General features: G+C 40.7%; 1 protein-coding gene across 1 annotated transcript; it reads right to left on the reverse strand.

Moving 5' to 3' along the window:
- Positions 1 to 9,058: 9,058 nt before the first annotated feature.
- LOC133365311 (uncharacterized) lies at positions 9,059 to 17,575 on the reverse strand. The gene is made up of 6 exons (XM_061587041.1): positions 17,363 to 17,575; positions 17,182 to 17,277; positions 9,823 to 9,915; positions 9,608 to 9,685; positions 9,322 to 9,384; positions 9,059 to 9,239 (listed from the first exon to the last, which is right to left on the reverse strand). The coding sequence occupies exons 1-6, from the start codon at positions 17,573 to 17,575 to the stop codon at positions 9,096 to 9,098; spliced, it is 687 nt and encodes a 228-aa protein (XP_061443025.1). The 3' UTR covers positions 9,059 to 9,095.
- Between the last annotated feature and the right edge of the window lie 6,222 nt (positions 17,576 to 23,797).

A 23,797-nucleotide genomic window follows, 5' to 3' on the forward strand; every position in this document is an offset into this window, starting at 1 on the left:
TAGCTATTACTCAAGCATCCCTGAACTGTTGGAAAACATGAACAACATTATACAAAACCAGAGCGGCAAACGGACCGATGCCATCCTACACTATGACCGAGTGACTAGAAAGGTTAGCCTTAAATCAGAGGAGGGTTACGCATTTAAAGCCAGTGAAGAACTAGCCCACATATTAGGGATGTTTCCCAACACCCATGCGCAACAGCTGCCCTTTACAGCAGACATTACAGGAGGGTTCAACATGATGTACATTTACACAGACATGGTAGAGCATCAAATAGTTGGGGACTTCTATGTACCCTTATTGTGCTCCGTACCGGTGCGTAGTCAGAATAGCAAATGTGTCAACATTGTTTATGACAAACCACACTACATTCCTGTGAGTAAGAATCATATTGACACCATTAATGTTGAGATAAAGATGGATCAGAACAAAAATGTGCCATTTCGTTTTGGAAAGGTGATTGTGAAGCTACACTTTCACCAGGGTAGAGCTCTGTTGGTTTAAAAATGGTGATGCTGAAAACTTATGGAGACCTAACCCTTTACCGGAATTATTACAAGGCTCAGGCAGGAAATGCTCTTCCAGGTTACCATGGCGCCCCTGTTATGTATGGGGCAGGACTTGGGAGAATATTCTGGAGACTTTTTCCAAAAGCCATCCCACTTTTGAGAAGAGGCTTAGAGATTTTTAAACCACATGCTAAAATAGCTGCACGGAATATTGCTAACGATGTGCTTGGACAGGTTACTCAGACAGTTTTGAAAAGAGTTAATCCACAAGAGGGATCAGGGCTGATGTATATTAAAAGGAGAAAAGCCCTGAAAAGAAAAGCATCACGGGTACAACTAACAGGTCTGCCCATACCTTTTAAAAGAACATCACGGGTGAGGAAAAAACCTCAGAAGCAGAAAGCCGCAAGAAAGAAGAGGCGTGCAGCATCAGCTCAAAAAGAGATATATTTTAGACCATCATGGCTTTCATCCATTGCAGTTCTGAGGAATGCACTAAATCTGAATTAGACCTATTCCAGATTGGACCTACGCAGACATGTATCGAGAGAAGCCTGTTTATCGAAGTGCCACCCTTGGCTGCACTGACGGAAACAGCACCGCTAGAATTTTACATTGCTGGAAATGGCAAAGATTATATGGACTTAAACAATACATTGCTATACGTGTGTTGCAAAATTGTGAATCATGATGGAACAAACCTAGCCAGAGATGTTAATGTGGGGCTGGTGAATTATCCATTAGCCTCCATCTTTAGCCAATTGGATGTGACTCTGAGAGACCGACTCATCAGTCAGAACAATAACTGTTACCCTTATAGAGCCTTCATAGAATCTGTGCTGAGCTACGGCGAAGACACCCTAGCCACACATTCTCTGAAGGGTTGTTTTACAAAGACACACCCGGAGAACATGAATCAGCAACCCTGGATGGGGAAAATTCAGATTTTGTTAGAAGGGCTAGGTTGACGGCTGAAAGCCGAAAATTAGACCTCCTGGGGCATCTCCATACTGATCTGTTTTTTCAAGAAAAATTGCTTCTGAAGGGTGTGGATGTGAAAATTAAATTGACACGCAACAAAGACGCTTTCTGCTTGATGGCCAATGATGCAAACAGTCGATACAAACTGCAGATTTTATCAGCCTCACTTTTTGTAAAGAAGGTGAGAGTGGCACCGGGTGTCCAGCTAGGACATGCAGAGGCGTTGTTGACATCCAACGCCAAATACCCAGTGGATCGGGTCAGTATGAAAGTGTTTAGCATCCCCCTTGGAAGCTGTGTCAGCAATCAGGAGAATCTGTTTTTGGGCCAGCTACCCAAGCAAGTGGTTATAGGGTTGGTCGATAATGATTCCTTTAGCGGAGTTTACAATAAAAACCCCTTCAACTTTAAGCATTATGACATCAGTTTTGTATCTCTGTATGTCGATGGCTTCCAAATTCCCACAAAACCTCTCCAGACTGAATTTGAAACACAAAACTGCGTTCAAGACTACATGAGTCTTGTGCAGACAACAGGCAAGCACATGAAAGATAGGGCACTGTTAATTTACCGCGAGGAGTTCGCAAGAGGCTACACTCTTTTTGCTTTTGACCTGTCTCCAGACCAAGAATGCGGGGAACACTATTCTTTGATCAAAACAGGGAGTCTGAGAGCAGAAGTTCGATTTGCAAGGGCTCTTCCAGCCACAGTCAACATGATAGTGTATGGAGTTTTTGACAACGTGATAGAGATAAATCATAGAAGAAATGTTTTGTACTACTATATGTAAACATGGACAGCGTACAGTTAACCAGCATCCTCTCTTCAAACACCTACACGTGTAAGGGTTTCTACGGTGTGTTTCCCTGTGACAGACTCCCCAAAGAGAGATTACTACAAAGACCTGTGGGGTTAGTAGTCAACACCCACCCTCACAACCTACCCGGAGAACACTGGCTAGCCATCTACTTGGCAGAAGATAAGAGTGGAGAATTTTTTTATTCCTATGGTCATCCTCCAGACCACCCAAGGATTCCCAAGGCCATTATGAAATTTCTAAGAAAAAATACCAACAGGATTGCATTTCAACCCAGACAATTACAAGCCCCAGACTCTGTCACTTGTGGCTACCATTGTGTGTTTTTCTACGTTGTAAGGGTCTAACATTTAAACAGTTCAAGAACTGTAGTCTTATGATTTAGAGATAAATGACCGGATGGTGGAACAAATTGTAAACAACAAGAGACATAGGTCCAGACCTTCCTCAGTTGTGTTTCAACCAACCCAAGGCTGTATATCCTGCAATGATTTTCATAGATGTGTTTCCCAATAAAGCACCCCCAAGGGGCTTAAATAATTTACCGTGTTGTTTTTTTCTTTTATACCTGTAAAACAATCAATCACAGACGGTATACAAGGTTAAGTACACTTTTGAAAATTTTATTGGTTTATAATATATACAACAGAGTTACTAGAAGTCAAGCCATGCAGTGGTCTTTTTCTTTTTTTTCTTTTTCTTTTCTTTAGAAGAGACGGGGGGTTCTTTAGGTTGTCTAAAGCTTCTCTATTGGTAGGATTGCCCACAACAGATGTAGGTACGTTTAGTTCAGTTAGGGCAGCCAGAAAATCATCCCAGCCTTTAGGGATATGTTTGGTGGATAGGGCCTGGGTTTGAGTGATTCCCTTAATCAAGTCCAACATATTCGAGCCATCTATAGCATCACCCTTATACACAAAAGCACCTTTTTCATTCCAGGAAGAAACACTTTTGTTCTGCATCATTTTGTTTAACAGCACCCTTGCATGATTCTTAAATCTAGCAGGCAGGTTGTCCAGTACTTCCTGAATGAGTGCACCAGAATTTACAGAGGCTTCTGCAGAGGTCTGGGGCAGAATCAGGTTTAGTTTTTCTTTCTCCACCTCCCTATGTCTTACATGAATGAGATACCTTTGAAGAAGAGCATCACAAAGTTTGACTTTTTCAAATTCTGTTAAGTGGGTCCTATGAAGAATCCCCAGCATTTCAGTATCGAGGGTGTTGATGGAGACTTTCCTGATGTTTTCCTCCTTAGGAGGGGTTCCCTTCAATTGTTCTAACTGATGGCTGGGAACCAGATACATCTTTTCAGTATATTCCATCACCTTTTAGCTAAAAGTCCAGTTATTAGGGGGATGGCAATACTCAACAATGGTGCAAGATACCCCCCAGACTGCTTCACTAATTGTTTCTTCCTTCTTAGTGATACCCTCTTGTTGCTTAGGCTTTTGATAAGGGTGCATTTTTTCCTTAATATACGCACCTGATGGGGAGTCAGGGGAACATTGCCTTTTAAAGTGTTGAGCGCTATCTCAGAAATTGCCGCGATGAGATCATCTGATGCTGCACATAAAATAGCTTTCCTATGATGTGGAGGGGCCTTAATAAGATTTAATAGGGGGAGGTTTCTTTTTATATGGTTGGACATGTTGACTAGTCAGGTAGGCAGCTCAACAGAATGCAGAGTGATGATGTCACCGCCTTTTGTACCTGTGGGTGGGCTTTTTCAAGGTGTATACCACAGGCCAGTCTGGAGGGAAAAGTCCAGCTCTTAATCTGTATGGCTCAGGTGTGGAGGCATTTAAATCCACAACCAAGTAACCATAAGGTTTTTGTGTAGCATCTGCAAAAGCCTCCATGAAGAACTGAGCATTTCTAGGATACATCTGCCGTGCTAAAGTTGCAATTTGTAATTTATCTCTGGGATTCTTAAACAGCACCATATATTTAGCATTTAGGCTAATGGTGCAGTTGCTTTTTCCCTTGCAGAAAATATTCTGTGTAATGAAAAAAATACTCAGATTTCTATGATGTACATATTGAGTAAAAGCTTTTTCCACTTCTTGATCCTGTGATGCACAATTCATCAAATCATCAATAATAACATAATTTGTTCTATTAGGAGGTAGTAAATTGTCATCATCAAATTTCTCAGACAAGCCCTTCACAAAATTAATAAAAGGGTATTTACATAGTAATTCTTGGTATAGAGGCTGCCAAACATTGTAAAACCATAGAATATTATCAGGAGGTGTTGAAAGTATACTATGAGCATTGTCCAGCATGTTTTTTATAAAAAAAACTTTTCCCACAGTTACTAGGTCCTGCTAAAATGGCTGAGAATGGATGGTGTCATCCTGTATCCATTACTTAAAATCTGTATGGAATGGTTTTAAAGCCTTGGGTAATTACCCTCTTGTCATACACAACTTTCTGTGTTTTCTTGAGAGTTTTTGTTTCAAGAGTCCAGAGCCATTTGTTTCGAACAATACCCTGGTGATGCACAACTATCTCGCGTTGTGGCCCCTCTTCCCTGTCTGGGTCATGTGCAAAAACTAAGTCTTCAGACTGTTGAGATTAATTTTTGTACAGTTATCCACTGTCAAGGTTATCCCTTTGACCTTCAGGCACGCAGTCCCTCCTGACAGCTTGTAACCATATGTTTTAGGTCCTGCTGACACATACTCTGTGATATATTGTCCGTTAGGTACCTCGCTTTTGAGTTCACCTAAAAAAACACCTAGAGGTGGATTCCAGTGTCCTTTCCGACTCACAAATATAACAGAATCTGTGTCATGATACAGGCAGTGCTCTTGCAGCTTGTATAGCAAACTGTAGAGCTCCAGACATGCATAAGCTGTTGTAAAGCATGCTATGAACACTTTCTTACCGCCAGAGACTGCCATGCAATCTTTCGAGTGTTTCCAAGTCACACAAGCAGCTTCATCATCAACAAATTCACACATTGAAACCTCAAAAGCATCAGAGAACAGAACGTTAAACAAATCATCAGGATCTCTAACCACCTGTGTGTTAGGCAGATTAGATTTCTGAGCAAATTTCCCCCACAGAGAATTCAAAAACAGTTTGGCAATATTTCATTTGGCTTTGTTTTCAGAGATCAGTTCGTGGCGCAAGAGCACCCCCTCTTTTTTGAGAAACCCCTCTACATATTTCTGTTTATCATCTCCACTGACACACCACTCGGGACACCCTGATGCCTCCTGTTTCTGATGAAGGTGCATGTCTATATACTGAAAACAGCTGTGTAGATGTCCTTTCAAAATGCCACACTTCATAGATTTCTACCACCCTGTACCCCTTCTCTACAGCAACATTCAGTTCCACAATACACCACATTCCTACCAGAGCCCTCTCCTCATCAGAATGGGTGCATGTTTCCATCTGTGCTTTTGCACAAGCTGCACACAGGGGAAACATGAGTTTTCCATTCGTCTTGACAGGCAGCACTGGAAAGAAAAGGCCTCTGGGAGGGTACACTTTTACCTTTGCAATTCCAAAATAATTAGAGAGGGGTTCAAAGTTCTCATAGATTACCTTTGGATGTGCTACGGGGAAGGATTTCCATTTAAGTACGAACGGATATAAACTGCAAAAATCATAATAATGTATCTGCTCATCAGCGTTTGGTTTATAGTAAAGACTGATAGCATTAGTGCGTCCGCCATAGAGAGCGTCTCTAGGTTCTAGAGGCTCTGGAAACTGTGCTGCAGTGAGAAAGTTTTTAAGTTCCTCATCTGTTTTCAGCATTTGCTTCCATTCATGCTCCCAGATGCTCCTGACTTCATAACCCATCCCTTTCAGTTCAGCAGCCTTTTTCTCTGTAGAGTTGTACAGAAACTCATAAGATTTACCCAGCAGATGATTCCTTTTTTCTGGAGCATAACACAGGACACAGCCGTGCCAAAGCATCCGTTAAATTCAAAGGCTGTTTTCTTATTATCTAGGATAGCATAACCATCAAGAAAATAAGTCTCAGCCTGGTATTCGCCACCCTTCAAGGCATGTTGAATTTGAATATTTTCTTTATGCTCTATGTATGAGAGCCACTGGATTGAAGGGGTGGAGAATCTCTTGCGCTGTTTGTGATAGTTGTCAGGCTGGGAGATGGCTATGGTATTCTCCTTCAGAAACTTAAACCTGTACATGGCCAGGCTCACACTGGCTAGAGTAAGGTATTGGAATGGATCTGTAGCAAGCCATTTAGTCACACACTTCTTCCCCATCTTTACTTCTCTCCTCTCCTTTGTCATTTCTATGATTTCATGTCTGTACTTGGTGCACCCCTGCACCAGAATGGCTACATCTTGCTTGCAATAAAATGCCAGCTCTTTCTGCATGTCAAAAGTGTTTGATTTGTTCTTCTCATACGATAAAAATTTCTCCCTTTCTTCAGACATCATCTGATGTACACCATAGTTCTCGACTCTGGGCATGGGCCCCACATAATTCCAGTTCTCAGGAGTATTAAAATAATGGGGAAAATAGCCCTTACAACCTTCAAAACCCAAAGCTGATGGAAACTTAGAGAGAGCCATGGGTAGATGACTAAGGGAAATCAATGAAATTGATGTCTAAACTTTTTACAGTTACACATAGCAGTTTTCCCCGCTGAGCAACAATGTCTACATCCAGTTTTTCTCTGATCAATTGACTGATTATAAAATAACCATCGTAGCCTTTTGATTTGAGCTATAAATGTGCAGTTGCTCAACTGACTATCCTTAGTGATGGTCTTGCTAAAGTCAGCAAGGCACGACTCACCTTTAAATTCCCACGATTTGCCTGCAGGGGGCCACTCATTCTCAGCATTCTCCTTTTTGTTTGTCTTGTTCTGTTTCTTTCCCCCCTTCTGTTTCTTTCCCTTCTTTTCTACGTCCTTGGGCCTAACCTTAAAGCATTTCACAGTTTCCCCTGCAAATGCTTGTGCAAAGCAATAATTTGGAATGTGAACACCTGTTGATTGGTGACACTCAAAATCATAAAACACATATTTTACAGACACGTCAGGTTTCTTAATAGGTGCCATGTGGCACTGATGGTTTTTGTCCTTTGTGATAAAGCCCCAGCAGACGGTGCACTGCCTACCCTTGCATTTTTCCTCATCGTGCCCTGATTTCTGGAAAGTGCTGCAGTTTACACAATAGTTTCTACGTTTGCATTTTACATCTTTCTTAGAGGCCAATTGATTATGTCTATTTAAACAGGATGTAGATCTGCAGAACATCTTACAATTATTACATCTCTGCACTGTCCCAACATTACTAGCACATTCTGTACTCAAACAAAGTCTGCAACAATACATACAGTTATGCGTGTGGGTGTATAATGTTCTGCAATATGCACAATAGTTTTTAGACCCAAAAAGTGCTTTCACATTGAGCACTCCATAGTAATGTTCATCATGGAGAAACATGGTATAGGTTTTGGGGTAGTTTGAACCTGATGTGTTAAGCAGATTCCATCCCTTTTTATTGAAACACCCCATCTGAATGTTGACCTTCAAATGGTCTTCAATAATGGAAACATCACTAAGGGCAACTTTCTTTTGATCGGTCCATCCTAATACCCTATGCAATTCCCTGGCCACTGCCAACAACTCAGCATCTGCAGGGATCTTGTCAGCCATAACAGCTAAAAGTCCCCCAGCAAAGCAGAGATTGTTACCTATGGCGTTTAAATCTACCAGGTACTGCCTTTTTTTACTGATGATTTCACTGTGGGGTATAGAGCCTATTGCCCGATGACCTCCGACATTTGGTGACCTCACAATGGTGACAATCATTTAATTTTTTAAATTTTGTATTAAATTGTTTTTTAAAAGATGTATCTTAAATTGTATTTGTTTTTAGTTACTGTAAACCACCTAGAAAGCTTCGGCTATGGGGCGGTATACAAGTATAATAAATAAATAAACCAAACGCAAAGATACATCTGCAAGTATTTGTGCATTGCTCTGCAAGAGACTGGTGATGTGTGCTAGAAAGCCCTCAGCATTCAAGTCGTCCCTGCCCCTTCTAACAGAAAACAACGGATTCGATAAGCCCCTGCCCACCAGGCACAGCTGAACAAAATCCTGAGGGCCTATTCTCTGGTTAATGCCATCAAGAATCTGTTGAATCCCATCATATAATCCTGCCACAGCCTGGACATAGGAAGTTATACGCTCAAGATTAATAAACTAGAAGACCTCAGTAATACGTAAAGCATGAAACCCCTCAAATTCCTGAGGAAACTGGGCCACATGCTGTACTTATACCCGGGGCTGATCTTCATCAGAGGGTGCACATTCAACTTCGCTATCAGGGGGTGGTGTAGATGAACGTGAATGGGCCCCTATAGGCACGTTGTCTGTTTCAACATCCTGAGAAGGTGTAGACAGCTGTGAACTTGAAGGTACAATATCTGACTCATCATTTTTAGAGCCTTTTTTACTAGAACGCTTTTGTTTTTTAGAGGCTGAGAGGGTTTTTTTTAGCCATAATATTTTTGAACCCTCCTCCTCCAGTACAGCTGGTGCTGGGTTGGTTTGCTTTTCCTAAACCTTTTTTTGGGTTTACCACCACCCCATTGTACATGTTTAGCAGTAGTATTATGTGAGACGTGATACTGTTGGTGCTTTTTAATCTCATTAGCAAGAGCCATCAGAGCTGTTAAATCAGTACATCCGCTACAAAGCTGATTCATTCATACTGATTAGCTTTCATCATCAAATTCTTAGCTTTTTTCATCATTTTCTCTATAGCCTCGTATGTATTCGTTATCAGTCTATACTGCTCAACACGCGTATGTAAATCTTGCTCCTTAAGCCCCTGGGATGTCTGTTGAGGAATGTCACAATTTCTCCATTTAGGCTGTGGGTCAGAAACATCACGCATCGGCGCACCATTACGCTTTTTATTCTCATCTGCAGAGTATAAAAATAATTGTGTCATTTACGGCTGTAGCCAGGGTATGTTTACACACACACACACACACACATGTCTTACCCTTGCCTGTGCTCTGGCCACATGTAACTTTAGGGGATAGAGAAGGACTTCCAGTGATGTACGCTGCCAAGGAATAACAACATATTAGATGTTTTACGTTTACACACACACACACACACGTCTTACCCTTGCCAGTGCCCTTGCCTGCACCCTGGCCTTTGGTAACTTTAGCCATCAGTGGTGGACTGTCACTGATGTACACTGTGAAAAGATAACAGACATTTTAGATGATTCCTGGGATGTCTTATGGACCCCCCTTTTAAAACTTAAAAAATGTCTTATTTACCTGTATCATCATAGGGCTGATCCACGATATGTTTAGTTTTCTTTTTTTTCTTATGGGGTTGTTCCTCACCCCCGCCAGCTAAGAGCAAGGATAACATATCAGCATTTTAATCTGAAATTAGAAAAGCTTCTTTACACAGTCCATTTTAGTCACTTTAGCTGATCATAGGTTTTCTTAGGGATCCCTCTTCCAACATTAAAAAGTGTCTTATTTACCTGCATCATTAGAGGATAGCTGTCCTTGATCCGCGATATGGTTAGCATTCTTAAGGGGCTGTCCTGATCCTTCAGCTTGCTCACCCCCGCCAGCTAAAAGCAAGGAAACATATCAGCATTTTAAAACTGAAATTAGAAACATTTCATTTTAGAGGATAGCCTAGCGTCTGGTCCTGGAGTGTCTGAAGGAATACATGCAGGCATTGTGAGACTAAGGAATACATGTAGGCATGCTGAGACTAAGAAATACATGGCGAGCCAGGGGAATACAGGCAGGCATGTTGAGACTTGCCCAGCCAGGAACCAATATATAGGACATCAGGGGGGTTATGTGTATCAGTAGCACATTCAGAAAAGATGGAGAAACAGACATTGCTAATGGTTGAAATATCCTTGAAACTGGTTTGTGGGAAAACAGCACCCAATATACATTTCAGACCAGCGCTAGTTTTTCAAGATATTGCTCCCCCACTTTTAGATGAACTTCAAAGAAAAATAACCCCCCTTTTGGACTCTCTTGAAATTAAATCTATAGAGACCGCATGCAAAACTTTTAGCAGAGTGGTAGAATTAGAATTTGCTGATGGAAAAACTAATTGGGGCCGTCTTTTAACAGCTTTGTTGTTTGGTGGGATTATTGCTAAAAAATTACAGTTACAAGGGATTCCTCTGACACAGAACAATAGGATCAGCTTACACATTATATCACAGACTACATAACGAGTGCAAAATCGGAATGGATCTTGGAAAATAGAGGTTGGGTGAGTATGACAAACAAATATTGCTCTTAAGTTTGAGAAAATTAGCTGGCTTCAGCCATAACAATAACTGCTATCTATCTTTTATTGTAGGAACAAGGCTTTGCTAAGCATTTTGAGAGACCTCTCTACAATGTGAAGACCAGAATTATGGACTTATTCAAGGCTTATTCTATGCTTTGGTTAATAGCCCCTGTTTAAATTTCTAGCTGAGAAATAAATAAATAAATAAATAAATAAAAGCTCTCTTTACTTGGATGTTGCATGGCTTCTGTTTAAAGCGAACAGTTTCTGGCAAAAGGGGAGTGGGTGGGTGGGTGCTGGGGGGGAAGAGGGGGGCTGACTTAGCAGCCTTCAATAAACTTAGCATACATGCAAACACATGGTGACAAAGATTAAGTCATACATTACTTAAATACCTTCTAACAGATTAGCTATATCTGGTTGATTTCCAGCCAGATCAGCATTCTCCGGGAAAATGTCTTCAAAGTAATCTAAAATAACACTGAATTAGCATACAATTTAAACTATTTTAAACCACAACTTCTGAAAAAGAAATATATAGAGATATCTGAGCCTTGTTTTATTATTTTATGATCCATGCTGTAAAACAGCTCTCTGATAGAAATGGCAGAAACAAAGTTTTTAACTTGAGAACAAACATTTAAAAGAGGCAGCTGCTAGCTTACATATATAGAGGTAGTTTTATACTTAATTTAAACTATTTTGAACCACAACTTCCGGAAAAGAAATAGAGAGATATATCTGAGCCTTGTTTTATTGTTTTACGATCCAGGTTGTAAAACAGCTCTCTGGTAGAATTGGCAGAAACAAAGTTTTTAACTTGAGAACAAACATTTAAAAGAGGTAGCAACTAGCCACACATTAATATTTTTTAAAAATAAAGGAACTAGTAGTTTTAAAATAAAGGAACCGGTTGCTTTAAAATAAAGGAACCAGTATTTTTAAACCACAACTTCTGAAAAAGAAATAGAGAGAGAGATCTGAGCCTTGTTTTATTGTTTTACGATCCAGGTTGTAAAACAGCTCTCTGGTAGAATTGGCAGAAACAAAGTTTTTAACTTGAGAATAAACATTTAAAAGAGGTAGCAACTAGCCACGCAGTAACTAAGTAAGTCTCATACCGTCTAAGGAGTTTTCCTGCATGACCGATGATGATTTTTGTCCAGCCCTGGAACATCAGTCTCTGGGATAACAAGGCTAACTGAACTCTGTGTATGCTCATATATATGAGCACAGCTATGGGGACTCGCATGGCTCCATCATATGCAAATCTCTTTATGGGTAAACTGGAACAGGAGATCCTCAAAAAGGCCATCAACAAACCACTTATATGGTGGCGATACATTGACGACATCTTTATGGTCTGGATGAATGGTAAAGAGAGTTTGGAACAATTTAAAAATTACATCAACTCTATCCATCTCTCTATTAAGTTTACATTTAATAGTACAAATGATAATCTGCACATCCCTTTTCTGGATGTCCTTCTTACCACTGAAAACAACAAAATAGCCACGGATCTCTACAGCAAACCCACTGATGCCCACACCTATTTAAACTGGAAATCCTGCCATCCTAGGCATATAAAGAATATATATATGTGTGTATAGCTTAGCTCTGAGAATCAAACTTATTTGCAACACTGAAGATAAATACCAGAGAAGGATCAGTGAACTTAAAGAACACCTTCTTCAAAGAGGATATTCTTCACATATTATGAATTGCAACATCCACCGAGCCTCCATTCTGTCCAGAGAAAACCTCCTCCATCATACTGAGGTGTTAAAGAGCAGAGAGCAACAGATTCCATTTGTGGTAGATTTCCATCCAGCATCTCCTAACTATCACTGAGCAATCAGGAAGAGCTACCCATTGCTGGTAAACTCTGAACATCTTACCAGAGCCATCAGCAGGTCTCCTGTTATCACATTTCGCCAACCTCCTAATTTGCACAGACTGTTGGTGAGAGCTGTGCTTAAGCCACCTATCACCAATCCAGGGTCTCATCCTTGTCACTCCAAACGCTGTATCACCTGTGTGTACCTCAGGGAGACAGACACTTTTACAAGCACTAGGACAGGCAGGACATATTACATCAAACAGAATATCACCTGCAGGTCCTGCAATGTAGTTTACATCATCGAGTGCAAAAGACCAGGATGTCATATCCAATACGTAGGAAAGACCACAACTGACCTACACACGCACTTCAGGAACCACAAGTCGGCAATTTTGACAAAAAAACTGGAGCAACCAGTTGCAAAGCATTTTAACATCGAGGGTCACAGCCTGTTGGACTTTTCCATTACAGCGATAGAGATGCCAGCAGATCCAGCAGCATTGACTAAAAGGGAGAACTTTTGGATTTACTGTCTGGACACATTGGCACCACATGGCCTGAACCTGGAGGACAGTACCACCACTACTCAGCTTCTGCAAATGAAGCCCTTCTGAGCATTCCATCCTCAAAGCTCTATAACTGCCACCTTGGTAACAGCATTTGTATGTTGGCAGCTGATAAAGGCGGAAGCTGAAACGTTTTGTTAATATAATAAAAACCTCTGTTTGGTTAATCACAATTTCGTTCATATATATATATTAGGTGATTAACGGAATCCTTATAGGGATCCAGAGCAAGCTTGAGTGAAGTTCTGTTTGTTGCTTTCAAATATACATAGATATATATAGAACCAGCCCATTTTGTATGCATACCTGAGCATGGCGATTGGCTTATGGTATGGGATTTATTTATTTAATTATTTTACCTTAAGTTGTGAGTTTTTTACTGGCTGTCCTATATCACGGGGTCCACCGCAAAATTCCCCTAGAACAAATGCTTGGGACCATTTGTTCTTCCAAACTTTGTAGAGCAACATTTTCTAGGCTGCTTTGGAAATTCCACACGTTTTTACAAAATAACATGGATAACTGCTTTACAAGATTAAACAGGTATGTTTCAGCCTCAATGAGTATCTATATATTTTATATAGGTTGTGACTGCTTGTTTTTAAATGATACATAGGTCTGATTGATTATATATACCTACATTGCTGACTTTTAAAACAAAGGCTGTAAAGGAGGGATAGAGGTTGGGTGGCTTGGGGGGGGGTTCACCCATGTAGACTATCTACTGCCTGCTACCCTGTAATGTTTTCTGTATAATTCCCATGCTTTTAAACAGAGCTTTGGCATGTAAGGCATCTCATTAAGATTGTATAAACCTACATTGCTGGCTTTAAACAAAATGATGTAATGGGGAGCTGTTATCATTGCAGGTTTTAAAAAGCCAGCATTGGGGAAGTGTTTTAGCTTCCCATCTCACTTATAGTATCACCCTCAATATAATATCTGTTACAGTTCGTTGGGAACCTATGTATTTTATTGTTTTCTATTTAAAAGTAATGAACAAAGGGAATTGGGTTCCATAGCAAAATTAAATAAATAAATAGATCCCTGGAACAAATGATGGGGACCATTTGTCCCTCCCAAACTTTTGTAGAGCTGGCTTGGGAAATCTAACTTTCCACATGTGTGGTTTTAAACATACAGCAACGGAGAACAGTTTTATTTATTTATTTATTTAATTAATTTAATTTATATACCGCCCTAAGCCCAAGGGCTCTCTGGGCGGTGTACATAACAATAAAACAATCAGAAAATATATAAATACAATAATACAATGGAATCAAACCAAACAGACGTAAACAAAAATCAAAGCAGCAGCAAAATACATCAATAAATACTAATAGTACACATTAAAATGCACCCCAATGCAGGGTTTAAAAAGACTGCCATGGGAAACTGTTTTAGTAACCCATCTGGCTTATAGTATCACCCTCAATATAATATCTGATACAGAGCATTGGGAACCTATGTATTTTATTTATTGTTTTCTATTTAAAAGTAATGAACAAAGGAATGCTGCCTTAGGATTGGGTATCACTGTATGGCTTTATGGGTTGTGGGGATAAGGGCTGGGGGTTGGGGTAAGGGCTAGGGGTGGGGGAATGGGGGGAGGAGGCTAGGGGAGGGGAGGGGGAGGAAGGGGCCAGGGAGGGTATCAATCATTTTGTCAGGATGTTTTCTGTTTAAACTATAATTCTCAAACTTTTAAACAGACTTTAAATACAACATGTTTTCAAATATAAACTTTATTGTTCAACAACTTTAACTGCGAGAGGGGGTGGTCCCTGGCTGCCTGAAAGAGGCAGTAGTGAGACCACTCCTGAAGAGGCCCTTCCTCGACCCAGAAAATCTTAATAACTATAGGCTGGTAGCAAATGTTCCATTCCTGGGCAAGGTCCTGGAACGAGTGGTTGCAGGCCAGCTCCAGACACTCTTGGATGAGACCGATTATCTGGATCCATTTCAGTTGGGTTTCAGGCCTGGTTTTGGCACGGAAACAGCCTTGGTCGCCCTGTATTATGACCTTTGTAGGGAGAGAGACAGGGGGAGTGTGACTCTGTTGATTCACCTTGATCTCTCAGTGGCTTTCGATACCATCAACCATGGTATCCTTCTGGGGAGACTAGCTGAGTTGGGAGTGGGAGGGACTGCATTGTAGTGGTTCCACTCCTACTTGGCAGGTCGCCTCCAGAAGGTGGTGCTTGGGGAACATTACTCGGCACCCTGGACTCTCCAGTATGTGGTTCCACAGGGGTCAGTTCTGTCCCCCATGCTGTTCAACATCTACATGAAACCATTGGGTGCGGTCATACGGAGCTTTGGAGTGCTTTGCCATCAGTATGCTGATGACGCGCAGCTCTATTTCTCCTTTTCATCTTCTTCAGGTGAGGCTGTCAATGCACTGAACTGGTGACTGGCTGCGACAATGGACTGGATGAGGGCTAATAAACTGAGGCTTAATCCAGACAAGACTGAGATTATGTTAGTGGGTGGTTCTTCTGACCATATGGTGGATGTCCAACCTGTTCTGGATGGGGTTCCACTCCACCTGAAGGAGCAGGTTCGTAGCTTGGGGGTTCTCCTAGAACTATCTCTGTCACTTGAGGCTCAGGTAGCCTCAGTGGCACAGAGTGCCTTCTACCAACTTCAGTTGGTGGCCCAACTATGTCCCTATCTGGACAGGGATAACCTGGCTTCAGTTGTCCATGCTCTGGTAACCTCCAAATTAGATTACTGCAATGCACTCTACGTGGGGCTGCCTTTGAAGATGGCTCAGAAACTGCAGCTTGTGCAAAATGCAGCAGCCAGATTGGTAACAGGGACCAGACGGTCCGAACATATAAAACCGATTCTGGCCCGCTTGCATTGCATTGGCTGCCTGTATGTTTCCAAGCTCGATTCAAGGTGCTGGTTTTGACCTATAAAGCCTTACACGGCTTGGGACCACAATACCTGTTGGAACTCCTCTCCTGATACGAACCCACCCGTACACTACGTTCAAGATCAAAGGCCCTCCTCCGGGTGCCTACTCCAAGGGACGCTCAGAGGGTGGCAACAAGGGAGAGGGCCTTCTCAGTGGTGGCCACCCAAATTATGGAATGATTTGCCTGACGAGGTGCGCCTGGTGCAAACACTGTTATCTTTTCGGCGCCAGGTCAAGACTTTCCTCTTCTCCCAGGCATATTAGCATGTGTTTTTAAATTGTTTTTATATTGTTTTGAATTTTAAAATTGTGTTTTAAATTGTTTTTAAAATATGTTTTTAAATTGTGTATTTGTTTTTGATTGTTGTAAACCACCCAGAGAGCTTCGGCTATGGGGCGGTATACAAGTGCAATAAATAAATAAATAAATAAATAATTCCCAAGCTTTTAAACAGACTTTAAATACAACATGTTTTCAAATATAAACTTTGTTGTTCAACAACTTTAACATCCTTAGTCACCAGAGAAAATTTCATCTGTTGTTTCTTGTGTTAGAACAAGACAATTCATACTGTAAGCTGATAAGATAACAACATGGAGCACGCATTCTCAATTTTAGAGGATGAAATCTGCCCTCTAAAATTGAGAACTGAAAAAACTTCTATAGCCTCTGTTTCTGATGATGCTTTCAACATGTTTTAGAAATGTTTGGTCAGTGTGCTTCAGGAACTGATCAACAATTTTAACAGAGTCCTGGGAATGGGCTACTTTTGTAACCAGATTAATATCTCATTAACAGTTTCTTGTGGTAGAACAAGACAATTCAGGCTGTAAGCTGTTAAGATAACAACATGGAGCACATTTTTAAAACATATTTTGCCACTAATAAATTGTAACGTCCTAGAAATCTCAGTTTCCCTCCAGAAAAGACACTCATGAGAACTCTGTCCCGGGGCATCTATGACACAGCCAGTGCATGACTCCCTCATGTGTTGCATTAAACAGTGCTTTAAAATGGCATACACAGTTGTTGTGACAATGGCTTTCATTGCCCCCCTACGTTTTCTTGGTAAATTATTGTCCATTTCATCGGATTGAATCCCAAGAATGCTTCTAAGGATGAGATGGGAGGGCTGATTTAATGTCAGATCTGCAGAATCCTAAATAATAATAATAATAATTTAGAAAATCATACACAGACCTTTCTTTGGTTTTATACTACATCATGGAAATAATGACTCCACAAACCTGCATTTTAATGCTTCCTATTGATGCCATTTTCCAAAGAGCTGAAGGTGTTGGCTGTTGACAAACTTCAACAGAGTTTTCAGTTGTTGAAGGACCCTTGAAAATTAAGCACATGCTTTAACATTTTTGCAATCTTTATTTTACACCTCCTCAATAATTTGCTTTCCAAATAAAAGCTTACCGGCATTACAGTGTTATCTGAGGCAATCGTCTCCAACATGCTGATCCATCTTTGGTTGACCTCATTCACTACCTCTTTTAGCAGTTTAGCTGGTGGAAAACAATCATCTTCATCAGAACTTGTGCTAATATAGCACTTTCGAGGTTTAGGCTCCTCTACTGCTGGTTGCTTGGTTAATTCCCCTGGACTCTTAGGAGTGCTGGCTGCTTCCATGTTCAAAACTCAGATTGTGTTCAAAGCTCAGAACAAGCCTGGGCATGCAATACTGGCTGGGGGATGTGTTCAAGGCACAGAACATGCCTGGGCATGCAAAATGCCTGTTCTGACCGCCCCCTTTCCTGATTGGTTCAAAACCTTGGCTTGATGGTTGCCATAGCAACAGTGGGGCCATCTGGAGGGGGAGGGTTGGAAATGGACCCCAAAGGGGTCATAAATCAACACTCCTAGGTCCACAGACAGGGGTTGGGATCAGTGATGTCATTTGGTAGGGGGGTAAGGGCTGGGGTTGGGGGAAGGGGTCAGAGGTCAGGGGGCATCATCAATCATTTTTACAGGAGGTGGTCTTTCTATACTACTTCTATATATTCAGAAATTAAAGTTTAGGTATTGTCTTTTTGTTCCTGTTTTAAGCTGGCACATCCTGTCAAGTGTTTTTTAATTATTGCTTGTCTTCTTCTTTTACCTTTTATATTCTTGGTCTATTGCCTTAAGGATGAGTGTGGATGGGATTACCTCTCTACAGCTGAAGCTGGAAAGATATGGACAGAGATTGGCATCTTTCTGGCTAGTGTCTTGCAAGGAAATGTGTGTTTTGGTACTGGTATCTAAATAAGAGGATTGATCAAACATTAACATTTTTGAGAATTCAAGTAGAACTGTATTTTGTACTGGTTTTGTAAAGATTTGCAGGAGACCTGGTAATAAATGGAGATCATTTGTGGTTATTTCTAGCATAAATATGCATTAGTGATGGATTCTCCAATCTTCACCCCCACCCCTCTGACAACTGACTTTGAGTCTGCTTTAACATTATTCTCTACAGCTTTGACCCTGGCAAAAAAAGAGATGGTTACACAGACACAGGGCTGCAGTAACAGCAGACTCTTCTGAAGGGAGAACAGAGAACTACACAATGGCCAGAAATTATTTGCCTTCTCCTTCTCAATCAACCTCAGGCCATTACAGTTCAGAAAAAAGATGGAGTCATGTGTAGGAAATTGTGTGCCTGCTAGGGGGTCAAGTTCCCTTAGTTTTCCATGACAAAGACTTCCATGATTTTTGACCATCATCACTGGGTTTATTGGATGCCATTTTAAACACAAGCTGCTTCCACACTGGGCCTGTGTAGGTTGTTGTAGGTATTTCCTGACTCTATGGTTTGTTCCTTCTAGGAATGAATCCTCAGTCCTTTAAAAATGCTTCCATCTATTTCAACCTTCCCTGCACCTGCTGCCACCCTCTAATTGCCACCTGAAGGGATGGGGAATCTACCATTCAGGATCAGGGCTACAGTGAGCCCCCCCCGAGAATGTCTAATTATTATCATCCACACCATGGTCCTGATTAAAATTGCCCCCCTAACATTTGGTGCTGGGGAAAGGGGATGGCTTTTTATTTATTTTAAAACAAATTTTACCGGGAAGTTTTAAAAGGTGTCTCTTTGTATCATTGTTATTCTAAGCTAAGGTAAGGTTCCTGACATTTGTGGAAAAATTAACACAAAGGTTAAGATTAACCAGCAGTCAGATTTAAAAAGAAAATTCTTCCCCGCCATATTTATTATTATTTCTTTATGAGATTTATATCCCACCCTTTCTCCAAGCAAGAGCCCAGGGTGGCAAACAAAAGCACTAAAAACACTTTAACACATAATAAAAACAGACTTTAAAATATATTAAAACAAATATGGTTGGTTTTGGATTTTTGTATAAGTAAACCTAAAAAGTGAAGACCAATTCCAACAGCACTTATACAGCTATGGAATCAACAGGAGATGTTACAAGAGAAAATAGCTTAAGATTTTGTTCTTCAGGATGGCAAACACAGAAGGAATCCTAAAACGAACACAGAAATCAGATAATATTTTAGTTATTGTGTAACTAAAGTTATGGCTAATTTTGTTGGATTATAAATCTGAAAGTTTAAATTAAATTAAAATTGTGGGGAGGGAAACATTTCACCCTGCTTGTCAGCCATCTGGGCACTGACAGCAAAGTTCATATTCCGTTTGCAGTTTGAATCAGAAAAACAATGATTGGATGGCACTAAATCACCCACACTGAAGCACTGACAATGTGCCAGGATGCAGGACAAAGCCAACAATTAGGGAAGAGAAGCAGATAGTCTGGGTACAAAGATGTGTGCTTTAAAATAGCTAACTGAAAAGAGCCATATGATGCCTAGGCAATATTTTTTTAAAGATTACCTTATTTTGTCCACATTAATTATTTTGTTTTACTTGGCAGCATGGGAGCACTTATTGTGGAAGAACATGGGATATGTCCCCTTATCACCAAGGGACCATTTAGCTCCTGGGACTCAAAAAGATGGGCTTTCCAGCCCATCAGAGCTTGGCCTCCAATGATGACTTGCTGCTGCTTTAATCTTCAATATTAAAAGCCCATCATTTATCCATGAATGCATAGAGAGGCTATTACTGCATCAAGCTGTGGCCACTTACAGACCAGAGAAAAAGAAATGTGTCTCCAATGGAAATCAACCGCATTACTTATATTGGTCTCTAGGTGGCAGCAAGCCAAGATTGTTCAGAGGATAGTTTTTAATACTCTCTCAACTTTCTGCTTCCACTACATTGCATTGGCTATCTGAGCCTCTTAGGATCACTTAGTTATCTTGAGTTTAAAACCTAAAACATACAATTTCACAGCCTTTCCAGAAACAGTTGCCTTTATTTGCCTTGTCTGCAAACCTTTTAGCAGGCTAGAAAAGCTTTGATTGTTTGAAAATCCTAGTACACATTCTATAACATCACCTACAATAATACACAACCTTGTGGGACAGATTTACCCTTGAAAATATTAGTAATGTATTTCTTTCTAACATTAACTAGCCACTACCTGAACAGTTGTAAAATGTGTGTTGAGTTTTTATCCCTGATTCTTGCTCAGTCACTTAAGAAGTGGAAATATCTGCTAAACTGGGTTGCTGCTTTTGGTCTCTAGTTTGTAGGCCTGAGGGAAATGCACAGTGCATTCTGGGATCTCCCCTGCAACAGGAGTGGGGAAACTCAGGTCCCAGGGCTGAATGCAGCCCTCCAAGCTAGCTTCTCTCTCTCCAGCCATTGGAACTCTCCCCAGGCCACACCCCTCCCTGTTTCACACTCCAAGTGGTTTTGCATGGCTAGAATGTGTCCTTGAGGGGGCGTGGCTTGGGAGCTGCATAATGGCTGCCTAATCTCCCTGCTCTGCTTCCCCCTGGAGTAAAACAACCCCAAAACGGCACTAAAGACTCTAAATATTCCCACTGAAAACTCTGAAACCCCTCAGGGAATTATTCCAACCCCTCCTAGAAATAAAGAAGGAGATTTAATGGGCTACTTTAAGCCACTGGACACAGACGGCCCAAGTGCAGCTAAGAAGCCTGTGTTAGACAGTATGGCTCCAGGCCAATCGAGGAACACTAAGATGACGCCTCAAGAGGTAGGAGCTAATGCCCCACTTTCAAAAGAAGACTTGATAGCTCAATTAAAAATCTTTAAAACAGATATGGAAGATAGCTGGAATGTAGCCCTGAAGCCTTTACAAGATAAAATTGAGGCATTTGGTGAGTGACTTGATAACATAGCAGCCTCAGCATCGGAGGCTTTAGATTTGGGCCTAACAAATGTAGAGGACATTTCAATTCTAAAGTGGGAAAATCAAATTATCAAAAATAAGCTTGAGGAATTACAAAATTATGCACGTCGCTCGAACGTTCGTTTTAAAAGAATTAAAGAAGGAGCGGAAGAACATTCTCCCTCAATGGCATCATTTATTACCGCATGGTTGACTACAATCATCCCAGAATTCGAACTCGTTCCTTTGGATTTGGAATGTGCACACCGGGCAATAGCAGCCAAACCTTCAGGCAAAGCCCCCCCCCCAAGGTATATCATAGTATGCTTTGCAAGGTACATCAAAAAAGAACTCATGCAAAAAGTAAGAAAAATGAAGGAACTGTTTTATGACAATAAAGCAGTCATGGTGTTACAAGATCTATGCCCAGAAACTTTGCAGAGACACAGGGACTTTCGACTGATAACAACTGCTCTTCAAAAAGCAAATGTTAAATACCGCTGGGGCTTCCCATTCAGGCTGCTAGTAACACATAACAGTCAACTTCTTTCGGCATCTACATTGAGAGAAGCTCGGGGTTTGCTCACAGCATGTAACATAGAACAGCTGGATATTGCAGAATTGGAAGAAACAACAGGACAACAAGGCTTCCTCACTGTTAGAGGAACGAGATGGGAAAAACAACACACAAGGGGAACGCAGCATAAGCATGACACTCTGCAAGAGGAATCATCACATCCTCCACTTTTACAAAATCGCAGCTAAAGTCAACATTCTGTTCCTTATCTGAATGACTCCTTGTATAAGGATGTGGCTTTCATCATAATTTCTACTTTCTCTTGGGGAGACAGAGATTGCAGGAACAAGAGGTTATTAAAAAAGAGAGAGATAACTTTAAACTATTTTCAGATATATATGCTTTAGTGCTAAAGGGTCAGACTGAGGGTTCAGGGGGGGAATAACTTCTTATACCATGGACCTGAATCTAGTTTTATTGAACGATACTCCGGGGGGGGCAGGGGGGAAATAAGAAGATATTGACAGTATTTGTTTTGATCTTCTTGTAGTCATTGCCCAGTAATATAGTGCTTATAGTACCTTGGGCCAAAAAGCTTGAGCCAGTCGGCACAAGCGCTAGCCAGACTATAGTAATCTGGGCTAGCCTACTTTGGACCCTTCTTTGGAAGGGAAATTTGTTTAGTTAAGATTTTACTATTTTGAAGAAATGGCTATTAGTGAAGTTGGGGGGGAAAGGGCTAGGGGATGTTTGGGGGCAGGGGTGGGTACTTTGGCTGCAGAGGGAAATATTTTTTTCAGTCAATCAGTTGCATCATTTTAGATGTGGTTAAACTGCAGGTAATCGTTGATGAAAGCCCAGTAAGATGAACAATACAAAAGTAGTGACCCTGAATGTTAAGGGCTTAGGAAATGTAATTAAAAGAAGGCGCATACTTTCATATGTTAAGCAAATGAATCCTTCTGTTTTATTTCTACAAGAAATTCATAATCCCAAAAAATCAGAGACTCTATTAAAACATGCCTATTTTGGAAATCAATATTTAACCAGAGGCACATCCAAAGCATGAGGTGTGGCAATAATTTTTATGTCTAATTTCCCTTTTAAAGTTAAAAAGATCCTAAGAGACCCTGAAGGGAGATTTATATTTGTAGCTGGGTTACTAGATAGAAAGGAGCTATGCACTTTTGGCTCTATATACGCCCTTAATAAAGGACAAGAAATTTTTTTTGCAAGTCTTTCCAAAAATCTCTTCAAATTCAAATTAGGAAATATAATTTTGGGTGGCGATTTCAATATTAACTTGAAAGCCACTAACTCAGCAAAAAAAAATTAAAAAATTAAAACTGGACTGAAATCAAGCAATGCTCAAACAATGAGCCAAACCAAAACACAATTTTTATGCATCTTACAATGTTATAATTTGAAAGAAGTATGGTGAGAATTATACCCAACTGATCATAGGCACACCTTTTTCTCGTCAGTTTATAAAACTCATTCACAGCTAGATGGTATAGTGCTCTCAGACACTCTGTTTTCTCTTGTACAAAATGCTGATATAGGAGTAATAAGGATCACATATCATGCCCCAGTATCAACCATATTGCAGCTTGCTCAGTCAAAAGCCACTATGCCTTCATGGCATTTTCGCCCTTGGTTGCTTACCAGACAACCCTGCAAAGACAAAATCAGAGAAGCTCTAATAAATTATTTTAAAGAAAATGAAACTCCAGAAACTTCGATAGGCACACAATGGGAAGCAATGAAGGCAGTCATCAGGGGAATATGCATTAAGGAACTCTCAGAGGTTAAGAAATCAAATAGGGCACAGACTAGTATGCTAGAACAGGAAATTGCACTGCTACAGAACCAATATGGTCTCACAGGGTCATGGCAGACATATAAGATGCTTACATTAAAAAGAAATGAACTGGACTTGATTGAAACAAACAAAATTTTAATTGATATGCTATACACAAAGCAAAAATTCTTTGAGCACAGCAGTAAGAGCTCAAGGTTATTAGCAAATGACTAAACCGTAAACGTAAAAAACGCACAATACATGTAATCCAAAAATCAGATGGCTCCAGAGTTTGGACAAGTGCAGATATAGGACAAGCTTTC

The sequence above is a fragment of the Rhineura floridana genome, chromosome 1, assembly GCF_030035675.1.
Source record: "Rhineura floridana isolate rRhiFlo1 chromosome 1, rRhiFlo1.hap2, whole genome shotgun sequence".
Taxonomy (NCBI): domain Eukaryota; kingdom Metazoa; phylum Chordata; class Lepidosauria; order Squamata; family Rhineuridae; genus Rhineura; species Rhineura floridana.